Source organism: Pollicipes pollicipes, unplaced genomic scaffold (genome assembly GCF_011947565.3).
Source record: "Pollicipes pollicipes isolate AB1234 unplaced genomic scaffold, Ppol_2.1 Scaffold_6138;HRSCAF=7277_pilon_pilon_pilon, whole genome shotgun sequence".
NCBI lineage: Eukaryota > Metazoa > Arthropoda > Thecostraca > Pollicipedomorpha > Pollicipedidae > Pollicipes > Pollicipes pollicipes.
The window spans coordinates 325,733-346,806 of NW_023596818.1; the positions used below are offsets into that span (position 1 = coordinate 325,733).

The following is a 21,074-nucleotide window of genomic DNA, read 5'->3' on the forward strand; positions in this document are numbered from 1 at the left end:
GCGCTCTAACCAACTGACGCACCGGGGCATTTCATTGACGGCACCTGTTTGAACTCTGGAACCTCGTTATAGGCTTTGCTAAGGGTGTGATTAGTATCCCGGGATGGACCAATTGACCAACATAATATGTTGACCACCCCATACTCCGGGCCTATCAGATCGATCAACGCCAAACCTCCCCCACTCGACGCCGCTTAATCAATAATCCTGGGGAGAAGATGGTGACCTGGGGGTCCGGTCAAAGGGCACTTAAGCGCCGAAACCCTCCCTGCATGCTGGATGCAAGACCGGCCACAACGACACAAATGTGGTACATGTGCTCGCATGTGACATATGGCCGTATGTGTTGCCCACTTTATCGCTTTCGGAACTAGAATTTTCGGGTTTCTATTTTTTAAATACTCTGAGTGACTGGCGGCCGCCAAGTCCAAAATTGTCCGCGGTCCAACAACGGACCTCCAGGCAAGTTAGGTGCGAGACTGCCGAAACTGTTACAAACATAGCACGTGTGCACGTGTGTCGAATGATGGACATGTGCAGCTCATTAGGCTTTGGCTTTCGGATCTGAAACTGTGAAGTTTTCATTTTCAGAACGATGTGAGCGACAGGCGGCCACGCGGCCGGGAATCGCACGAGGTCCAGTAAAGGGTCTCCCGACAGGCGGAAAGCAAGACCGGCAAAAACGGCGCAAGTCTGGTTCGTGTGACCGATGTGATATATGGAAACATGTGTCGACCATTCTTTCGCTTTTGTGATTGAGCATGCCATTGTACAAGCCATTCGGGAGAAAGCTGCCTTTTTGCGCCCAGGACAGCCATCCGTCAACAATAAACGAGACCTGTTCCCAGTGATCTTATCAGATATTCTTACTAAGATGTTTTCTGTGCGTTTCACCCAACTCTAAGCTTGTTACTACACTGCAATACCGTAAAGACTTGCAATGGACCGTTATTTTTCCGCCATGGTCATATCGGGCGATGAAAACATTGATCCTTGGCGTCGGGAAAGCCAATTTAAGTGGCTGAAATGTTGGGAGAAATCAGGTGCTGGGATAGGTTAGGTGAGCATCTCGTGCCAAGCTTTCCGCCTAAAACCGATTCTAAGGTGTCAATATTCAAAAAAGTGTCAATAAATGTTCGGCCGAGGCTGACGGTAGCCTCGGCCGAACATGCCGTTCGCGTGAGCGGAGCGCCGGCGGGGAACCGTCTGGGACCAGAAAGGCCTCCCCACGCATTACTTTGGAGGATGGCCGTCTTCCATCCAACTCGGCTAGAGCGAGAGGCGGCGATGAGATTTCAGAATGTGGTGAGAGGAAGACGGCTTTCTCAAGCAACCTGCATGGGCTCAGTTGTGCAATAAGAGTTCAGAGGTAAAACCGTGAAAAATTCCGAAAACTTTCGCCCCTCCCCCCAACTAAACAATGTGCTTCCCCGGCTTTGGCGTTTTTATCTTTCAAAGAGCGGGGAGAGGCTAAAACCCTCCTATTACGTGTTCGGGCGGCAACGTATCTAGCCTGCAAGAAGGCGCGCTGCGGACATGCGGCGATACTCGACCTGACGACCGCCTGTCACTCAGAACACTTACAGTGGAAGCTTGCCAAGCCTATGGCCGAAAGCGATGAAACAGTCAACACATGCTTCCACATGTCACATGCGTGCACATGTGTCACGTTTGCGCCGTTTGGCCGGTGTTGCTGCCAGCTTGCAGGGAGATCCCATACTGGACCTAAAGCAATCTAGCCGAAGCTGCGCCTCATAATGTGCAAGTTGGGCACGAAAACGAGGACACGGTCCGTGTAGCTCTGGCATTTGCACTTGTATGCACGCGTGCCGCGTTTGCACCGCAAGGAGGTCCGTTGCTGGACTTGGGGTGATTTGGGGCCGCGTAACAAACAGCCATTCAAACTACTTTGACGATGCAAATTTCACAGCCTCAATCCCGAAAGCCAAAGCATACGGAGCGCACGTTGTACATTTTTCACATACATTTACACATGTTACGTTTACACAGTTTGGTCAGTCTTGCACCTCACTTGTCGGGGGGGGGGGGGGCGCTATTAAACTTGGAGCAGTTATGGACCGGGCGGCCACCAGTCGCCCAAGGAGCTTGCGCAGTGGCATATCGGATCACCAAAGCGAAAGAATGGTCGAAACATGCTTCTATATGTCACGTGCGTACACCTGTGCCACGTTTGTGCCGTTTTGGCTTGTCTTGCATCTAAACTGTCCAGAGGCCCCTTACTGTAGTTGGAGCAGCCTGACCAAGGTTGTGCCTCGTAATGCGTGAGTTGGTACAAAAGCGATGAGCAAGTCGGTGACATTTGGACCTACAGGCCCACACGTTACGTTCGTGTCAGTTTGGGCGGTCTTGCACCTCAGTTGCCAGTGTCGCTGCCGTCCGCCAGCGGGCCCAGCCACACGCCAGGTACCGCGTGACCAAAGTTGTATTAGCCAGCTATCTCACCTCTCATCGCTGATCTCGGTACCTCGGGCCATCACGTGACCCGGGTCTAGCAGTGACCGGACGCAGCCGGCCGGAAAGGAGAGTGCGCCGGGAGATCCGCTGTTGGAGTTGGCAATCATCGACCGGCAGGCCCCAGCCGTCCAGACCGCTTGTACAATGACGTATTCAATCACCAGGGCGATGGAATAGTGAAATAATGTCTCCATATGTCACATGCGTGCACACTTACCACATTTGTGCCGCTTTGGCAGGCCTTGCATCTAGCTTGCAGGGAGGTCCCATGATCGCCTTGGAGCAATCCGGCCGAAAATGCGCCCCACAATGTGTGAGTTGGTGCTGCAAAACGATGAGACGGTCGATACAGCACAGGCATTTGGACATGCATGCACACGTGCCACGTTTGCACCAGTCTGGGTGGTCTTGAGCTCAATTTGTAGGGAGGTCCGTTGTTGGAACAGAGGCAATTTTCTAACCAGGCGACCGCCAGTCGTTCAGACCGCTTATGCAGTGGTGTACCCATCACCGAAGCGATAAAATGGTCGACATCTGTCTGCATATGTCACATGCGCGCCATGTGCTAGGCTTGTGGCGGTTTGGACGGTCTTGGACATAGCCTGTCGGGAGTTCCATTACTTGACCTGGCGCGATTCCCGGCCGCGTACCTGCTTGTCACTCAGGCCGTTTTGACAATAAAAACTTCACAGTTTTAGTCCAGAAAACCAAAGAGTACTGAACACACGTTCAATAGTTTTCACACTCACTTACAGGTGCTACGTTTGCGACAGTCTGGGCAGTAGCCCAGACTGTCGCAAACGTAGTCCCTCATTTGACACAAATGCACACGTGCCATGTTTGTAACAATCTGAACAGTCTTGCACCTAACATATCAGGCGGTCCGTTGTTGAACTTAGGGCAATTATCGACCGAGCGGCCGCCCGCAGCCCATGTGGCTTGCACGTCATATTAAATCACGAAAGCAATAGAATGGTCGACACATGCCTCCATATGTCACGTGCGTACACACATGTCACGTTGGTGTCATTATGGCCGGCCTTGCATCAATCCTGCAAGAAGGTCCCATACTGTACTTGGGGTAATCTACCCGAAGCTGCGCCTCACAATGCGTGCGTTGGGACCCGAAAGCGAGGAGACGGTCAGGGTTCTGGCATTTAGACGTGCATGCACACGTGCTTCGTTTGTACCAGTGCGGGCGGTATTACAGCTAACTCGCCAGGAGATCCGTTGCTAGCATTGTCAAATATCAACCAGCCGGCCGTCAGCAGCCCAGGCCGCTTGCACACGGACACAGAGGCTGTCGTTCTTACGGTGTTTAAAAGTGAATATTTGGGCTGGAGGGTGATGATATGACGGTCGCAGTTGCTCTTGCGGGAGCGCTTATTTCATTCTGGCCCCTATTCAGCTTTTACATTGGCGCCGCGTGTCTGCTATACGCAGCGGTTCGTCATGTGGCAATGTGCGTCTGCTTGGGTGCACCTTGCTGCCGCTCGCAGATCGGACGGCCGCCCGCCACCTGGCGGTAGCCCAGTGTAAAGAGTTCCTTTAGCAGATCTCTGTCAGAAGTCGTTGACAAAAACATTTCTTTTACTTTTGATTTTATAATTGTAAGTGGTTTAAGGGAACAATTATTTTTTGCATGGTGCGTTAAGCGTGCTATGAGCTGATGTGCAGAAACTACTGAAGCCTCTCTGGCGCGCTGAAGGCAAAATACACGCACGATTCGGCGGGATATTTCAAGTTATGCCTATTTTATGACCAGTGGCTACGTAGTAATTTCTTGGGCTTCAGTCTCCATAAAATAATTGGAATTGTGACCTTTCTTCAGTCTGGTGAAGCCCGTCCGCGACGATTTTTCCATTTGCCGAAAAGGTCCCTAAGTTATTCAAATGAGAAGGTCCTCAGCACCATCTTTGGGGTCTGTCAACAAAAAGGGGAAGTTTTGCACACCATTTGCGTGCCAGGCACCCCGTGCTGCAGTGCAGGGTGTTCGTGATGAAAAGGAATATGTGAAATGTAAGATCCAGCACAGCTATAGTTGCATGCATTGCTTCTTTTTAATTCTGATCTATCAGGAATAATTACTATCATAAGAAGGCTCCAATTTCATCCTTTTCTGAATTTATAGAATGTTAACACATTGAATACATGTCTCACAGATGCATGGTCAGTAGGGACACATTCCAAGGCTGCCTTTGGTCATGCATCTGGGCAGGACTAGCCAAGGACTTGGGGTCCATCAATTTTCTTATGGTGTATCATGTGGTGTCATTCTGCTGTGTGTAACATGACATATTTGATGATAATGTATACTGACATGGAGCTAACATGAGAAAAATGTCATGACTAAATTGGTGGTCAAGATTCAACAGCTCCTGGCTGATATCACTGAAAGAGGAATTGGTCTGGCCTTTGCCATCACATGCATATTCACAAACTTCCCTTTGTCTGGGGGCACAACATGACCATAGCCGTCTGTGCACCCCAAAACACCCATCACCACCACATCACATCCTTCTTCTAAACCCACTACCTATTATTGTATTGGATCCAACTTGCATGATGCCTTTGTTATTGTACTATGATTAAAGCACATCTTTAGGGGTTATGCTGCATGCTTATGATTTCTGCTCTGAACAGTATTTGGTGTGTAAACATCAGTTTCGACTTCTGTGTTTCAGCTGTGTCAATAGTCAAAACTAAGAAGCCAGAAGTGCCTTATGCTGATGAGACAAAAGCCCAAGCATCAAGACCAGCAGAATGCAGGCGACCACTCACAGAGATCCTCAGCATTTTGGATCATCCTGTCATGGACCAGACAACAGACAACACCCACAGTCAAGAAAAGTTTCCTTTTGCCCTGTCTTCCATGACTATACCATCACTGCAGCAAGATGACCAACAGATATCTCGGCCAGGGGCAACCATTTCGCCGCAAGTTACGAATATAAAGCAGAAAGCTATGCTGCTCACAGATCAGACCAATACGAGTGAAAATGACTCAGTCATAGCAGAAAGATCGGACAAACCCAGGTATTTCAAAGGATTAAAAAGCGTTTGCCTTGTTTTTGTCTCATGATATTGCAATAAATCATTACTATCTCAGCATATCAAGGTGTTATGAACCAACTGTTTTTTTTGCTGTGCAGCATTGTTCCATTTACCTGCTTAGACATTATCTGATTTGTGTTGGTCCGTTCGCACGGTTCCAATCGTGCCGTCCGCAGTGCCTGTGTGCGACCGCGTTGCAGAATAACACATATGGCATTCGAGACCATTTGCATTGTTACCTGCTGTTTGCTACTTATTTCGTAATAAACCGCAGGTGAAGTATCACCATCCTGGATATTCTAGGTACTTTGACGTCATATGGTGCAAGAAGTCGGCCAGAAAGCACAAGAAATGGGAAGGAGACGCCGTTCTGGAGGTGCACCGCCGGCGCGTGGTCCTGCTGGTAAGACCGGTGTCTCAGGGCACGCCGTCGTGCATGCGCACTGTTCGTCGCCTCAGGCTCTGTCAGCCGTAGCTGTGTTACTGTGTCGCGGCTACACACACACTCACGGCCACTGTGGGCCGCGATGTGTGTGGCCGGCGGCTGCCGCGACCGCCTCGGCGCGCCACCGCCTCAGGGCGTCCGCGTTGCCTCAGGACACGGAGCGGAAGGTGATCGGCCAGGGCAGTGGCTACAAGGTGAAGGAGCTGGAGGACCTCTCCGATGGTGACCTGCTGACCGTCGGCGGCAAGGAGGTCGAGGTCAGTGCGCGCTGGCCGGCGGCAGTCGGAGCGGCTCCGCGGCCTCCGCCGCTGCCGGCAGGGTCAGGGTCCTGACGTTCACTGCCGCCGAGTGACCGACGTCGGCATTGTGTCGGCGGCCGGTGTTGATAAGTACCTCGACATGTGGCTGTGTTGTGAGGCTGATTGCGAACTTTGTGTTGCAAATCGGAGAAATCGGACCTGGCGTTGATGGAACTTCTGCTGCTTTCTAGCGAGTATCAATGAATATGGATTTGCACCCTTTGCACTGCGCCGTTTGGATCCATCACAACAGTCTTCCGCAGAATGCCTTCACAATGCCTTCATCACAACAGCCTTCACTTTATTCCATTCAAATGGCAATCAGTCATTTGAGTGAAATGAAGTGAACAGAGTGGATGTGTGCGACCTAACAGAGCTCTTGCTAGCGAGATTCTGCTTTTGCAGCTCGATGGAATAGAATCATCTTAAACGTTAAGGCTGCCCAGCTTTGGGGCCAAACGGCGATTAATTGCCGTCCGAATCTCACAACTCACCGACTTATGCGCCATTCAGTTGGGCGCTTCAGAATCGGCTGCAGCATTTTGTGCAGGTTTCTCTCTCCCTCATTCTTCACACCTGCCTCAGATCCAGAACTCGGTTCGTGCTGAGGAGTACCTGTCTCGCGCCACGGCGTCCCCGGCGGCGCCGGCAGAGCAGGAGCCCACCGCCGTCCGCGCGCCGCCGGCGGCGCCGGCACGGCCCTTCGTCAGCCCGCTGGCGGGCGCGGCGCTGCGGCGACCTGGCGGCGGCCCCGTGCAGCCGCGCTTCGATCCGCAGGCGCCAGGGGCGCTCGTCATGCCCCGGCCGTCCGCTCAGTATCAGGTGCGCTCGGGGCAACCATGCGCCCAGTGTCCAGTGACCCAATGCACAAACACCTCTTGATCAGATCCCTGTCCTTGAAACAGACGTCAAGATGTCTTACTCCTGCCAAGGCTTTGTGCGTAGATAGTGGGCCCGGCCTTGTGCCTCGCGGGCCCCCGCCTGTGCCCCGCGGGCCCCTGTTTACCGCCTGTGCCCTCGGGCCCCCGTTCACCGTCTGTGCCTACGGGCCCCCGTTCACCGCCTGCGCCCGCGGCCGCCAGTGGAAGCACAACTCGGAGGGGCGCCCGCTGGTGGACGTGGTGGTGGACCCGCACGTGTCACGGCACCTGCGGCCCCACCAGCGGGACGGCCTGCTCTTCCTCTACCAGTGCGTCATGGGCTTCACCTCGGAGCTCGGCCGCGGCGCGGTGCTGGCTGACGAGATGGGGCTCGGCAAGACGCTGCAGTGCATCGGGCTCGTCTGGTCAGTGGACGGCGAGCCGAGGCGGAGAGCAGTCGCTGCTTGCCGGCTGTTTGGCGATTGACCCTGGTCAGATGGGACCATCCGTTGTCTGTGCATTGCGTCTGCTAGCACACCGGTGGATCTTTCAATGTAAAATGATCTTTCAATGTCCGATGGATCTTTCAACATTGATGGATCTCTCAATGTCAATGCGTCTGGTGACGCACACGGTGGCCTTTCAATGTTTTGTGAGTTTGTTGGGTCTGAAAATAGTTTATTTCATCATTCTGCCCGACTTACCTAACGCGTAGGCCGCGGTCGATATCTGCTAGTCGCTGTTAGAACATCTCTAACGCCGTAGTGGACGTGGGACTCGGTCAGTGTGTTCGGTAGCCGCGGTGGTGGGGCCGGAGCGGCCAGCGCCTGCTGACCGGTCACGGCCCGACCTTGCGCAGGACGCTGCTGAAGCAGGGCCCGTTCGGCGGCGAGCCTGCCGTCCGCCGCGTGCTGGTCGTCACCCCGTCCAGCCTTGTCGGCAACTGGGTCAAGGAGTTCCACAAGTGGCTCGGCAAGGAGCGGCTGTCCGTGTTCGCCGTCGATCAGGTGGGACGTGCTGGATGGTCCGCCTGTCCCAGCGTGCTGGGTGGTCTGTCTGTCCCGGCGCGGCGGGTGGTCTGCCTGTCCTGGCGCGGCGGATGGTCTGCCGGTCCCGGCGCGGCGGGTGGTCTGCCTGTCCCGGCGCGGCGGATGGTCTGCCGGTCCCGGCGCGGCAGGTGGTCCGCCTGTCCTGGGATGGTCCGCCTGTCCCGGCGCGGCGGGTGGTCTGCCTGTCCCGGCGCGGCAGGTGGTCTGTCTGTCCCGGCGCGGCAGGTGGTCTGTCTGTCCCGGCGCGGCGGGTGGTCTGCCTGTCCCGGCGCGGCAGGTGGTCTGTCTGTCCCGGCGTGGCAGGTGGTCTGTCTGTCCCGGCGCGGTAGGTGGTCTGTCTGTCCCGGCGCGGCAGGTGGTCTGTCTGTCCCGGCGCGGCGGGTGGTCTGCCTGTCCCGGCGCGGCAGGTGGTCTGTCTGTCCCGGCGCGGCGGGTGGTCTGCCTGTCCCGGCGCGGCAGGTGGTCTGTCTGTCCCGGCGCGGCAGGTGGTCTGTCTGTCCCGGCGCGGCGGGTGGTCTGCCTGTCCCGGCGCGGCGGGTGGTCTGTCTGTCCCGGCGCGGCGGGTGGTCTGCCTGTCCCGACGGGATGAAGCAGGACAACTGCTGGGCGAAAAGGGTCTCGAGTTGATTTAATATTGCCTTATACAGCAGCTAACAGTGATTACTGCCCTTTCGCCTGGTATGTAAAAGGTCTGGACTTTGAAGTGATGCACATGATGATGATGCAAGTTGTTTATTTCAGGCAATGATGAGGACATACCACAATTTGCTAGAAAACAAATTGCGTCAATACCTCCATCATATAACATCTTTAATATATATCTTCCATAATATATAATCATCTAATAAAACCCCAGTCATCATGATCATCAATAATATCTTCAACAGCCAATATTGGCTGTGTTGCCGAACAGGACGAGCGAGTGGGACCGCAGATGAGGCAGCTCTTCCCTTGTTTTGTCCTGACTGGCCAACGTTTGTGTTAAACTTCAATGCACTTCATACTGCGGACCTAAAAAATGGTGAAAAAGTCCAAAAAGAAGTTGTTGTGATCAGTATGTGCTAGTGTCGTGGATGTGCGACATGCGGAGTTCGGACGTGATCGCTGATGCAGTGGAGTGTGCTCTAACCCTCATAGCATGTCGGAGGCTAGCTGGATACGATACGACTACGACAGAGTTTTTAGACGCCGACCTCTATCGCAATACAATGCTGATATATCTCTTACTGTTGGTTGAAATCCTGTTTTTAAAGATTTCCGAGTTTACAGCGCGCCAGCACGTAACAGACGTGTCGTGGCGGCGGCCGCACGTCTGACCGACCGGACGCTGGGTGGCTGCACGTCTGACCGACCGGACGCTGTGGCGGCGGCCGCACGTGTGACCGACCGGACGCTGGGTGACTGCACGTGTGACCGACCGGACGCTGGGTGGCTGCACGTCTGACCGACCGGACGCTGTCGTGGCGGCGGCCGCACGTCTGACCGCCCCCTGGACGGCCGCCTCAGACGCACTCCGTGCGGGAGTTCGTCGGCGGCCGGCTGTCGCCCGTGCTGATCGTCTCGTACGAGATGGCCGTGCGCAACCTGGAGCGGCTGCAGCAGTGCCAGTTTGATCTGATGGTCTGCGACGAGGGACACCGGCTCAAGAACTCCGCCATCAAGGCCGCCACGGTCAGCGGCCCGCCGCCATCACCAAGCACTTTACCCAGCATTGTTTTGCTTGCTTCGCTTCCTATGCCTCACGATGCTTGGATTGAATGATGACGATGCCCACCTTCCATCATTATTACTATAAGATATTTAAAGTCGAGAAAGACCATTCTTTAAAGACCAGCTATAGATGTCTTTGTTTTGACGAATATCCGTGAATGCGATCAACTCACCTATATCTATTCGTATGCGCGTGCGAACCTATTGTGACCAGGATGACGTCATTTACATCACCGTCGGAGATGTGTGTGTGTGCTGCATAACGCGTTTATGGTGCGCCCATATGTCCGATGTGTCTTAAGATAACGTGCCGCCGTATGGGCTGTACAGTGACTCGGCCTCACGTGTCATCGACACAGGCGCTGTCTTCGCTCTGCTGCCCTCGCCGGATCATCATGACTGGCACCCCCGTGCAGAACGACCTGCTGGAGTTTTTCGCGCTGGTCCAGTTCGTGAGCCCTGGGGTCCTGGGCTCCGTCAGTGGTAAGCGGGGCTCGGGGCATGTTTGGCTTTATCTCTGCCCACATTGGAACATGGCCAGGACGCTGCGTGTTAAGCATGATGAGCCGAGTTCTTTCGTGATGTTCAATGTCACTTTGCCGAAAAATGCCGAGCGAATGCTCAGACACGTGCTCTGTGGTCTAGGGTTCCAATGAGTGACGCTATTAACGTTAATAATTCTCGCTTCTAACCGGAGCTTAACCCGTGGTGGTCTCTGGTTTTGGGTGTTGATGTTCTAGAAAACGTTGGGGTGCAGCTCTTATGAAGGCATCGGCCTGCAACATCGACACAGGGTATTATACTTGCGGGTGCGCAGGTGACCTCTAAGTCCTAAAGAAACTGACCTGTTTGTTTCGGAAGACTTGTTAGGTGGTAGATGAGTGAAGATCAGAATAAATCAGTAGGGCACGAATTTTAGGCGTTCGCCATTATCACGTGAATTGAGAAGGAAGCAAAAAGAAGGAAAAAGGAGGTGACACACTGCGCTATACCTGTTACTGCCGGTGCTAGGCTTAGTCAAGCGCCTTTTCGCCTCCACCCCCTTTCTCTTCCTTCTCTACCCATATGATTACGATCGCCGAAAATTATTTCTCCCCTGACGTCTTCTGGTTTTCACCCATCCGCCAGCCTGCAAGTCTTCAGGAGCAAACAGTTTTAGGACTTGAATGTCATCTATCTACCAGTGTGTAGCTATGATGCTAGTCCTGCATTATCGCAGCGAAGAACGACCTCACCGTCCCGTCCTGGTATTTTGCTTAATGTAAATAATCTATTGTTCTCAAGCGCCGCGGTTGCAAAGACAAATTCTCCAAAGGATCTGTACAGGCTCAGCTCCCTTAGCGTAGTGGCAGCCTTGAAACATTAAAAGAAACAACCACAACAAAGTACGTGAGTGTGAACTGCCGCGGCCACGAGTGAGCCCGGTCAGCCCGCCATCAGCGGCCGGCCTCGGCTGACCGGCGGACGTTGGCAGAGTTCCGGCGCGACTTTGAGCGGCCGGTGGTGGCGGGGCGTCAGCCGGACGCGTCCGAGGCGGCGCGAGCTCTGGGCGAGGAGAGAGCCGCGCAGCTGGCCGCCGTCACCGACAGGTGAGGCGACCGGCGCCCTGCAGCAGCACCGCCTGGCGGGACGTCTCGCAGGCAGCTGGGAACACCCCGATGGGAAAGGGCGGATGATCCAGCCACCGTTGCGTTGAGGGCGGTCTGTATCCGTGCCAGAGTCGGTAGTCTCCGACTCTCCGACTCCGAGCGGTTCGAGTGTCATCTAGGTCGTTTTGGCGGAGAGTACTGCTGACCTGCAGCTGGACCTGAATTTTGCCGGAAGGGGGGGGGGGGGGGCTGGTACCTGTGCGCACTGTGTTTGCCTGCAGCCTGGCCATGGTCTGCCGCTGGAGCGGATGACCTGATCGGGAATCGACAGATGCCTATAGCAGGCGGAATTTATGGCACAGAGCACAATGAAGCGCCGTGTAACGTGCAATACAACCCAAAGAACCGCGCCGTGCAACCTGCTGGTGTTTTGATAGAGCTGATATCATCATTGCCCTGACATTTGTAACTGTTAACTTGTATAGGTATGACGGACATCATTTGGGCGGTGGTACCAGTGACTTCTGTCCGTTCCATTCGCCACCACTTTACGCTTGTTTCGATGGGCAGGTTCATCCTGCGCCGCACGCAGGAGGTGCTGGACCGGTACCTGCCGCCCAAGGTGGAGACGGTTGTCTTCTGCCGACCCTCGCCGCTGCAGGTGAGCACGGGGCCGGGCTCACGGCGGTCAAAGGTGGCTGTGAACCACCAGGATTGTACATCAACCGGGTCATAGCACGTGCCAGGGCCTCGCAGTAAAAATACCCGGCATGTTTTTTTTAAAAATAAAGTTCGTTCCTTTTTGCCGAACAAACGCACAGATTTTTGCACGACTTTCGCTACTAGGTCTTTTCATAGGTCCTTTTCGACCACACCGCCATGCAAAGAGAGCGGCGAGACCACTCCCGTAAAAGCTGGTTAACTTGTGTCACGGCGTAAAAGACGGCTTGTAAGCATGCGAGTATTCATGCATGTCTCTGCCCACGCATCTCCCACGACACCTGCCTATTTGCAGGGATACTTGTAAGGACAGCGCTGAAATCCCAGGATGGCATTCTAGACCCTCGGTCCCCTACCCGGCCTACTTATCCGATGTCAGCTGACGTTCCTCTCGTTATCAGCTGACGTTCCACTCGTTATCAGCTGACGTTTCTCTCGTTATCAGCTGACGTTCCTCCCGTTATCAGCTGACGTTCCTCTCGTTATCAGCTGACGTTCTCGTTATCATCTGACGCTCCACATAAAAATGCGTAGCTTTTACGTGTCATTGGTGCGAGGGACAAAACATTGAGTCAAAAATGACTGAAAGTGGTAAGGGATAAACGCAGACAAACACATGCATGCGATTAAATTGCGAAAGACCGGTGTCCTGCCGCCGTGTGCAGCGCCGATGGAGGGGGGGGGGGGGGGGGGGGCAGGCTCCGATCCATGCGGGTAGTACGCCTGCGGGTCTGCGCGTCGGCGTATGTTGGAAATACGCGGGCAAGATTCGCAGGCTCACCTCGCTCACGGGCTTTATGCGCTATAAAAATGGTTTAAACATCACACACGTGGCGTTGCGAAGCGAGGTGTGGGGCATTCCGCGCACGAGACACGTGGTCGTGCTTTCGGAAGCTGTTAACCACTCTGATGGCGAAGTTAACTTGACTGGTGTCATCAACAGCTAATCCATGGCCATGAACTGAAATGCAGTATCTCACGCGCGAGATGACTAGACGCGGCGCTGTTGTCAGCAGCACTCGTGGGAGGAAATGCCTCAGGTGGCGAAGACGGATCTGGAGGCTTGTGCAGTCTTGGACTAAATCGCTGTGGTGTACGTCCCACCTCAGGTGGTGGTCAAAAAGCACGGCCAGGTGACCGTGGTCTGGCTCTCCCGCACGGGCCCTCCAACAACCCGTACGCTGACAAGGGAAAGTCCGCGGTTGTTCTGTCTGGTGCCAAGGAGACGGAGTTCGTCGGCTTGGGGTGCGTTGAAAACGAGACCTTGGACAGGGAACTATGATTACACGGAAGACAGGGTGGCTTCCATGCATTGGATGAGAGAAGGAAGGTTGCGTCTGGCATCGTATTTAAGGATTGGGGCGTCATCAGCGTGCTGGGTCACGTGATCGTCTGGCGCGTGCAGGCGGATGTCGTTGGCGAAAATTGCGAATAAAAAAGGACCGAGGGCTGATCCCTGGAAAACTCTCCTGACCCATGACCCACTCTCCTGACCCATAAGCTCACACGGCTCATGGCTCACAATGCACACCCCTGATCCGTATCACCACTACCGACACGCATCATCAACCATTAATGAGTTACCCATGATCATGAATGATCACCGGCGATCCGCGTGGTCCCGGCAGGTGGAGCTGTACAGCCGGGTGCTGGAGTCGCGCGAACTGCGTCAGCTGCTGTCGGCCGGGAGCTCGGACGCCGGCGCCGGCCACCTGGTCTTCATATCGCTGCTGCGCAAGCTCTGCAGCCACCCCGCGCTGCTCCTGGCCGCCGAGCAGCAGGAGGTGCGTCCGCCGACGGCCGCCGCGGTGCCGACCGCTGGTCCGGGGTGCCGATGGGGCGCTGGTCCGAGGAGTCGTCGGGGGGTCGGCCGCTGGTCCGGGATGTGGACTGCGGTTCGGCTGTTTCCACCCGGCGAGTGTGCCCCTGCACTCCGAAGAGCCGCGAGCTCTCCTCTCCCTCCCCTGCGCCCGCCCCTGCCGACCTAGCTCCCACGCTCCATTCTCATCCGGTGAGCGATGCTGGTCGGCCTCCCGCTCTCCGATTTGCCCGTGCGCACCAGCAAGCTCTCGGTTCTCTGTCCTGACGCGCCGGCTGGCCAACTTCGAACACCGTGGTTAACTTCTGAGAGCCTCTGAAGACCCGCGATGGTCTCTGAGAGCCCCATCTGACCCCCCTGTCCGCGTCTGACCCTCTGACTGTGCCCACCAGTCGTGCCGCCTGACCCCCTGTCCGCGTCTGACCCTCTGACTGTGCTCGCCAGTCGTGCGCGCTCAACAGTCTGCAGCTGAGGTTTCCGGAGGGCTTCAGTGAGGCCCGGCTATCGGCGACCGACTCTGGCAAGATGGCGGTGCTGGCGAGCCTGCTGCACGCCCTGCGGCGGGCCGACCGCCGCCAGAAAATCGTGCTCATCTCCTACTACACACAGGTGTGCCGCGCTGTCTTGTCAGGGTGTACTTGCGCTCCTTGCTCCGCGACAACGGGCTCGGTGTCGTGGGCTCCCAGGACGCTGCCCTGGTCATCTGCTGCACTGACCACTGGCTTGGGCCAGCAGTGGGACCGGCTGGAAAGACCACATGGAAAGGCACCACAAATATCCTTAGAGTCCTGTTGTTAAGGGGAGGTGTTTATGGGCTGTGAACGAGTTATTGAGACAAGTTAGTTGTTGAGACAGGCCTCAACAGTCCATGAGGCTTAAGTTTTAAATCAGGATGAGACCAAGTACCAATATGTTTTGAAAATGGTGCGTTTGTTTTGTTGCTATTATGTGCCTGGTGCCGCTCGTGTTTCAGACCCTTGATCTGCTAGCGAAGCTGTGTCAGCAGCATCAGTTGAATTTCCTTCGCTTAGATGGCAGCACTCCCTCCACCAAGAGACAGTCGCTGGTTGATCAGTTCAACAGCTCATACTCAACAGAGGGTAATATGGGAATAGGCCGATTTGTGGATGTAGTTTTCATAAATACATCGCTTGACTTCGTTGCATTTAATGCGTTAGAATACTTTGTACTTCTGTTTAGCCTTTCATTCTCACCATTGCAATCGATGCAAAGCACAAACTGTATGGTGCGATCCTGTAATTTCTGCTCACCAATCGTCCCTGCATGTTCCGTGGCCTTAGTTTCCGTTTTTACGTGAGCTATAATGCCTCTGCTTTGACTGGTAGTGTCCAATATCTCGTACCCCATGAGTGCTGTTGCTGCATTGTGAGCACACGTCGCATACCTCCCAGGCGTGTCTCCTCTGCAGCACGTCAGTCTCCCTCTGTCCTCACCGCGCCCCACGCTCCAGCCGTGTTCCTGCTCTCGGCCAAGGCGGGCGGCGTGGGCCTGAACCTGGTGGGCGCCTCGTCCATCGTGCTGTTCGACCTCGACTGGAACCCTGCCAACGACCTGCAGGCGCTGGCCCGCGTCTGGCGCGACGGCCAGAGGCACACCACCCGCGTGTACAGGTGTGGCGGCCCGAGGACACCGGGCGCGGGTGCAGGGGCTCTGATCGGACCGGACGGATACGGCGGTGTGCGGGGCATGCGCCGGCTCTGATCGGACCGGACGGTGGCGGTGGTGTGCGGGGCATGCGCCGGCTCTGACCGGACCGGGCGGAGTCGGTGGTGCGCGGGGCATGCGCCGGCTCTGACCGGACCAGGCGGAGGCGGTGGTGCGCGGGGCATGCGCCGGCTCTGACCGGACCAGACAGAGACGGCGGTGTGCGGGGCATGCGCCGGCTCTGACCGGACCAGGCGGAGGCGGTGGTGCGCGGGGCATGCGCCGGCTCTGACCGGACCAGACAGAGACGGCGGTGTGCGGGGCATGCGCCGGCTCTGATCGGACTGGACAGAGACGGCGGTGTGCGGGGCATGCGCCGGCTCTGATCGGACCGGACAGAGGCCGTGGTGTGCGGGGCATGCGCCGGCTCTGACCGGACCGGGCGGAGACTGTGGTGTGCGGGGCATGCACCGGCTCTGATCGGACCGGACAGAGGCCGTGGTGTGCGGGGCATGCGCCGGCTCTGATCGGACCGGACGGAGGTGGTGGTGTGCCGGACATGCGCCGGCTCTGATCGGACCGGACGGAGACGGCGGTGTGCGGGGCATGCGCCGGCTCTGACCGGACCGGACGGAGACTGTGGTGTGCGGGGCATGCGCCGGCTCTGACCGGACCGGACGGATACGGCGGTGTGCGGTGCATACGCCGGCTCTGACCGGACCGGGCGGAGACTGTGGTGTGCGGGGCATGCGTCGGCTCTGACCGGGCCGGGCGGAGGCGGTGGTGTGCGGGGCATGCGCCGGCTCTGATCGGAACGAGCAGACAGCAATTCGAATAGGAAAGGTGTGCTCATGTCTTGCATTGGTTGAGTTCGTTTTGTGTAATCCGATTGTTGGAAGCCGAGTGTTGGGAACCTATCCCATCCGCGTTACGTAAGCAGTTAGTACATTCGTGACTTGTTTTGCCGTCTTCGTGGTCTAGGGAAAATGACGCTGGAGTCGTAATCCGGCGGCACTGGGTGCGAGTCCCAGAGCAGGCGCATTGTTTGGCCCGGCTGATATGGAAAAGTCAGGCGGCATTTTGCCAACGAGGGTCAACCCAGGGCCGGAATGGCCGTGTCGCAGTATTGTATGGCACGTAAACCCTCCGCATTTCTGCTTGGAAACCCGTTGAATTGGATGGCACGACTTGGGTGGTGGGTTCAGGGTACACGCAACAAGCTATGCTTGACAAGTATTCTGAACCCAAAGTTACCCATGCAAGTCATTGGGAATCAACCTAGTTTTGAAAAGGTAACCACGGTACTTTCGTCCGCTGTTTTTCCTTAGATGTGATGTGTTTTCTGACTGTTGGCTGCGTTTAGTCGGTGATTGCCCTTTCTGTCTCATCTGTACTGTGTTTCCTGAACGCCGACTGTGGTGGGTTAGTATCTGTCTACTGTTCTCGCTGTGCTGAGTGTGTCTGTTTCCGCTGTGCTGCGTGTCTGCTGTTCTCACCGTGCTGAGCATGTGTGCTGTTCTTGTTGTGCTGAGCATGTCTGCTGTTCTCACCGTGCTGAGCATGCCTGCTGTTCTCACCGTGCCGAGCGTGTCTGCTGTTCTGGCTGTGCTGAGCGTGTCTGCTGTTCTCGCTGTGCTGAGCGTGTCTGTTATTTTCTCTATGCTGTACGTTTCTGCTGTTCTCGCTGTGCTGAGCGTGTCTGCTGGGCGCCGTCGCCATGTCGCGTGTCTCCGCTGACCGCGTCGCCTCGGCTGGGCCAGACTGCTAACGACGGGCACCATCGAGGAGAAGATCTACCAGCGCCAGGTCAGCAAGCAGGGCCTGAGCGCGGCCGTGGTGGACGCCGACCAGCGCTCCGCCGCCCACTTCAGCCGAGACGAGCTGCGGGTCAGTGAGCGACGCCGCGGGGCACGCGCCGGCGCCGGCGCCGGCTGGGGACGGACGGACAGGCGGTCGCGGGCCGGGCGGCGGCGCCGCGCCGGCCGCGCGCTCCGCAGTGTCACTGGACGACGGTGCTGGAGCGTTGGTGGTTTGGTTGAGCGTTGCTGTGCTGCCAGCACTCCTCTCGTACTGTCGAGCTGTGTCCTCCGAAGCGTGTCAAAGTCTCCGGTTGTCCTCACGTTGTGGGATGTAGCGCCGCGTGGAGCTATTTCATCACCATCTCCGAAGCAATGTAGCACGGGCCGTCCGACAGGAAAGTTATTGTGATTTCTTGTTTTGTCTTAAGCTGACTGACGTGTCGTGCTGTGCTATTCTGCTGTGTTCTCCTTTGCCTACGTTTCCGTTACCTGCTGTACCGCGTCTGAGTATTGTCAAGCCTCCCTCTCACCGAGGGTATCCGCTGACCGGTGGCGGCGCTGCGCTGCTGCCAGGACCTGTTCTCGCTGGAGGAGGACGCCGAATGCTGCACGCACGATCTGCTCTCGTGCGGGTGTGACCTGGCCGGCGGGCCGTGCCCGGTGTCGGCCCCTGCCGCCGAGCAGCCGCTCCAGCGGCCCTGCCAGCTAGGTCAGTCGCCTGGATAGCGCTGGCTCGACTCCCCCCTCCCCCGTCCCCTCGGCCGGAGAGGCACGTCCGTGCGTGTTTGGTCAGTACCGGATAAAGCACCCTCCTAGAGGTGCCAGGCGCCGCTTCGGACGATTGGCGTCTCTCTCTGGCTTGTTTGTACATTCACCGGCAGGTGTCGTCCCTGTCGTCCGTCATGTGAACCTATTGAAGCGTGTCTGCATGTTGCGCACCACTGCGTCCGTTTCGAGCGTGTCGGCGAACACCGACCTCGCACCAGTGTGATCGGTCACTGGGCTGACCCGGCGCTGACCTGACATGGCCCCTGATCTGACCGGACACTGACCTCGCACCAGCCTGATCGGTCACTGGGCTGACCCGGCGCTGGCCTGACATGGCCCCTGATCTGACCGGACACTGACCTCGCACCAGCCTGATCGGTCACTGGGCTGACCCGGCGCTGACCTGACATGGCCCCTGACCGGACGCTGACCTCGCACGAGCCTGATCGGTCACTGGGCTGACCCGGCGCTGACCTGACATGGCCCCTGATCTGACCGGACACTGACCTCGCACGAGCCTGATCGGTCACTGGGCTGACCCGGCGCTGGCCTGACATGGCCCCTGATCTGATCGGACACTGACCTCAAGCTGGCCGGCCAGTGATGAGCTCAAGCTAACCTCGGACTGATTCCGAGCAGACCTGGCACTGGCCGTAATGTTAACTGCTTCGCAGACCACGGCACTGGGCTAACACTGCGCATGCGCCTCTGGTCGGCAGCGGGCCCGTCGGAGGCCGGCTCGGGCCGTCGCCTGGCCGGTATGGACCAGCTGCTGGACTGGCAACACTTCGCCGCCCCGCTGCAGCCCGATCTGGTGCAGGTCAGCCCCCTCCTCCCCTCCCCCCGGCGGGCAGCGGCGCCAGACTCCGCTCTGCACCGCGTGGCACCGCGTGGCGGGTGCACAGGCGCTCACACACACAGTGCGCATGCGCTCGCGAGTCTGCCCATACGCAGACGCGTAAGTACAAAGTGAGGCTGAGACAGCCGTATGTGTTTGCGAAAAAATGTACCCGCTGGGAATGCAGGATTTTGGTGCCAAGGCTTCGGCAGCCGGCGCTGAATTGGCACTATTAATATCGGTGACACTAACGGACATGAGGAGAGCGACATCAGGACTGTGGCGGTACCACTGCTGTTCTGGTACCACGGTACCAGAACAGCAGGCACGCAGCCATTCTTCAATGAATACATGGAAAACCAGCGCCGGTGCTAGTCAACCCCCGTCAGCCATTTGTTGCTATTTGTGCATCTTGGCTGGTGTTGGTACGGCACCGTTCACACGGTTCATTCGCCGTTTACTAGACGTGACACACTCCCCATTCACATTTTTGCTCTCCCCGCAAACCCGCAAGGTTTGAATCTGGGCATGGGAGCGTGGCGTTGGGCCAGAGACGTCGCTAGCCACAATAGCCGTGCGAGCTCGGCTCACCTCCTGCTCCGCGGCGGCGCCGGTATCGGTCCGGGCCGCGGTGGGATCCTGTCCGTCGCTGCCGGCACCGTCCCGCCGTCTGTTGGTACACGCCGCCGCCGCCGCCGCCGCAGCCGTGCGAGCTCGGCTCACCTCCCGCTCCGCTGCGGCGCCGGTGTCGGTCCGGGCCGCGGCGGGATCCTGTCCGCCGCTGCCGGCACCGTCCCGCCGTCTGTTGGTACACGCCGCCGCCGCCGCCGCCGCAGCCGTGCCAGCTCGGCTCACCTCCCGCTCCGCTGCGGCGCCGGTGTCGGTCCGGGCCGCGGCGGGATCCTGTCCGCCACCGCCGGCACCGTCCCGCGGTCTGTCACACACGTCACCGCCGCCGCCGCCGTGCCGGCCTCGGGTCACCGCGGGCAGGCGTGTGTGTGCCCCTGCCCGCCCGGCCTGCCACGCAGCGGGTCGGTGTCGCTCGGGCTGTCCGGGGACGTGACGCGAGTAAGGCCCCTCGTGTCCAGAACGCCTCCCGGCCGCAGAAGACACCGTAATAGATTGGGCTTGCTGCAGGACAATAGGACGGACATCACTTGGGTAGACGCATCAAGGTCGCTGGAGACGACTGTGTCGAGACGCGTCAATTACTCCGTCAGGTTTCTCACCTGACGTCATTTTGGCCATGCACTCGCAGTTAAAGCGATTATTGCACTTCACAGATGACGTCAGAGGTCACATCCATTTGTCTCAGAAATGGTGCCTGTCTCCACAACAGCGAGTTCGGCACGGTACGCATGCCGTCGATATCAGCGAATGATGACATATAACGGCGCATTTTTTTCATTTTGTCAGACTGGAGACATCAGTCTGACAGCTGCACGTCATATGAGCATGGTCCTTTCTTATCGAACCAGTGTCAAAAGGCTCGAGGAAATTTATTGGCACGCCATCTTAACTGCACAGATACCTGTTGCAGGCTGCTATTTATAATGTTTTCAGCTTCACATGCACCAGCCAGGTTGTTAACGATTGCCAACGGTGCTGGTAATTCAGATGCGAGCATGGCCTGGCATTGCGAAGGCCGGTCCGGACTGGCAAGGTTATCCCGGAATATCAGCAGCCGGTGTGTTTCGGGAGCCTTCCACGGGCCCGCCTGACGTGCCGAGGTAGGATTATGCAGTTACCGAGCGGCCGGCGCCGGGCCAGTAACGACAGCAAAATGCGCCGTGACGTTTACGACGACGTTAAAGTTCGGCATTCATAAGACTGACATATATTTGCATGCATCTTTAATGTATATTGGTAGCGTATTTGTATAGGCATAAACTGAAGCTGGGCCTATTCCACTTGAGCGGCGTTCCCGCGTTTTTGCGGTCGGGGTAACGGTCGGCATGAGATCGGACCGCGGATCTGCCGGTCT

At 57.0% G+C, this 21,074-nt stretch overlaps 1 protein-coding gene across 1 annotated transcript; it reads left to right on the forward strand.

The window, feature by feature from the left end:
* The first annotated feature begins 3,583 nt into the window (after positions 1-3,583).
* Positions 3,584-18,627, forward strand: LOC119106007 (DNA repair and recombination protein RAD54B). The gene is made up of 16 exons (XM_037229602.1): positions 3,584-3,616; positions 6,127-6,231; positions 7,033-7,095; positions 7,356-7,558; positions 7,993-8,140; positions 9,689-9,853; positions 10,252-10,375; positions 11,367-11,481; positions 12,052-12,142; positions 13,830-13,985; positions 14,465-14,629; positions 14,994-15,120; positions 15,492-15,651; positions 17,446-17,572; positions 18,058-18,193; positions 18,623-18,627. Exons 1-16 carry the CDS (start codon positions 3,584-3,586, stop codon positions 18,625-18,627), a joined length of 1,923 nt encoding a protein of 640 aa, XP_037085497.1.
* The last annotated feature ends 2,447 nt before the right edge of the window (positions 18,628-21,074 follow it).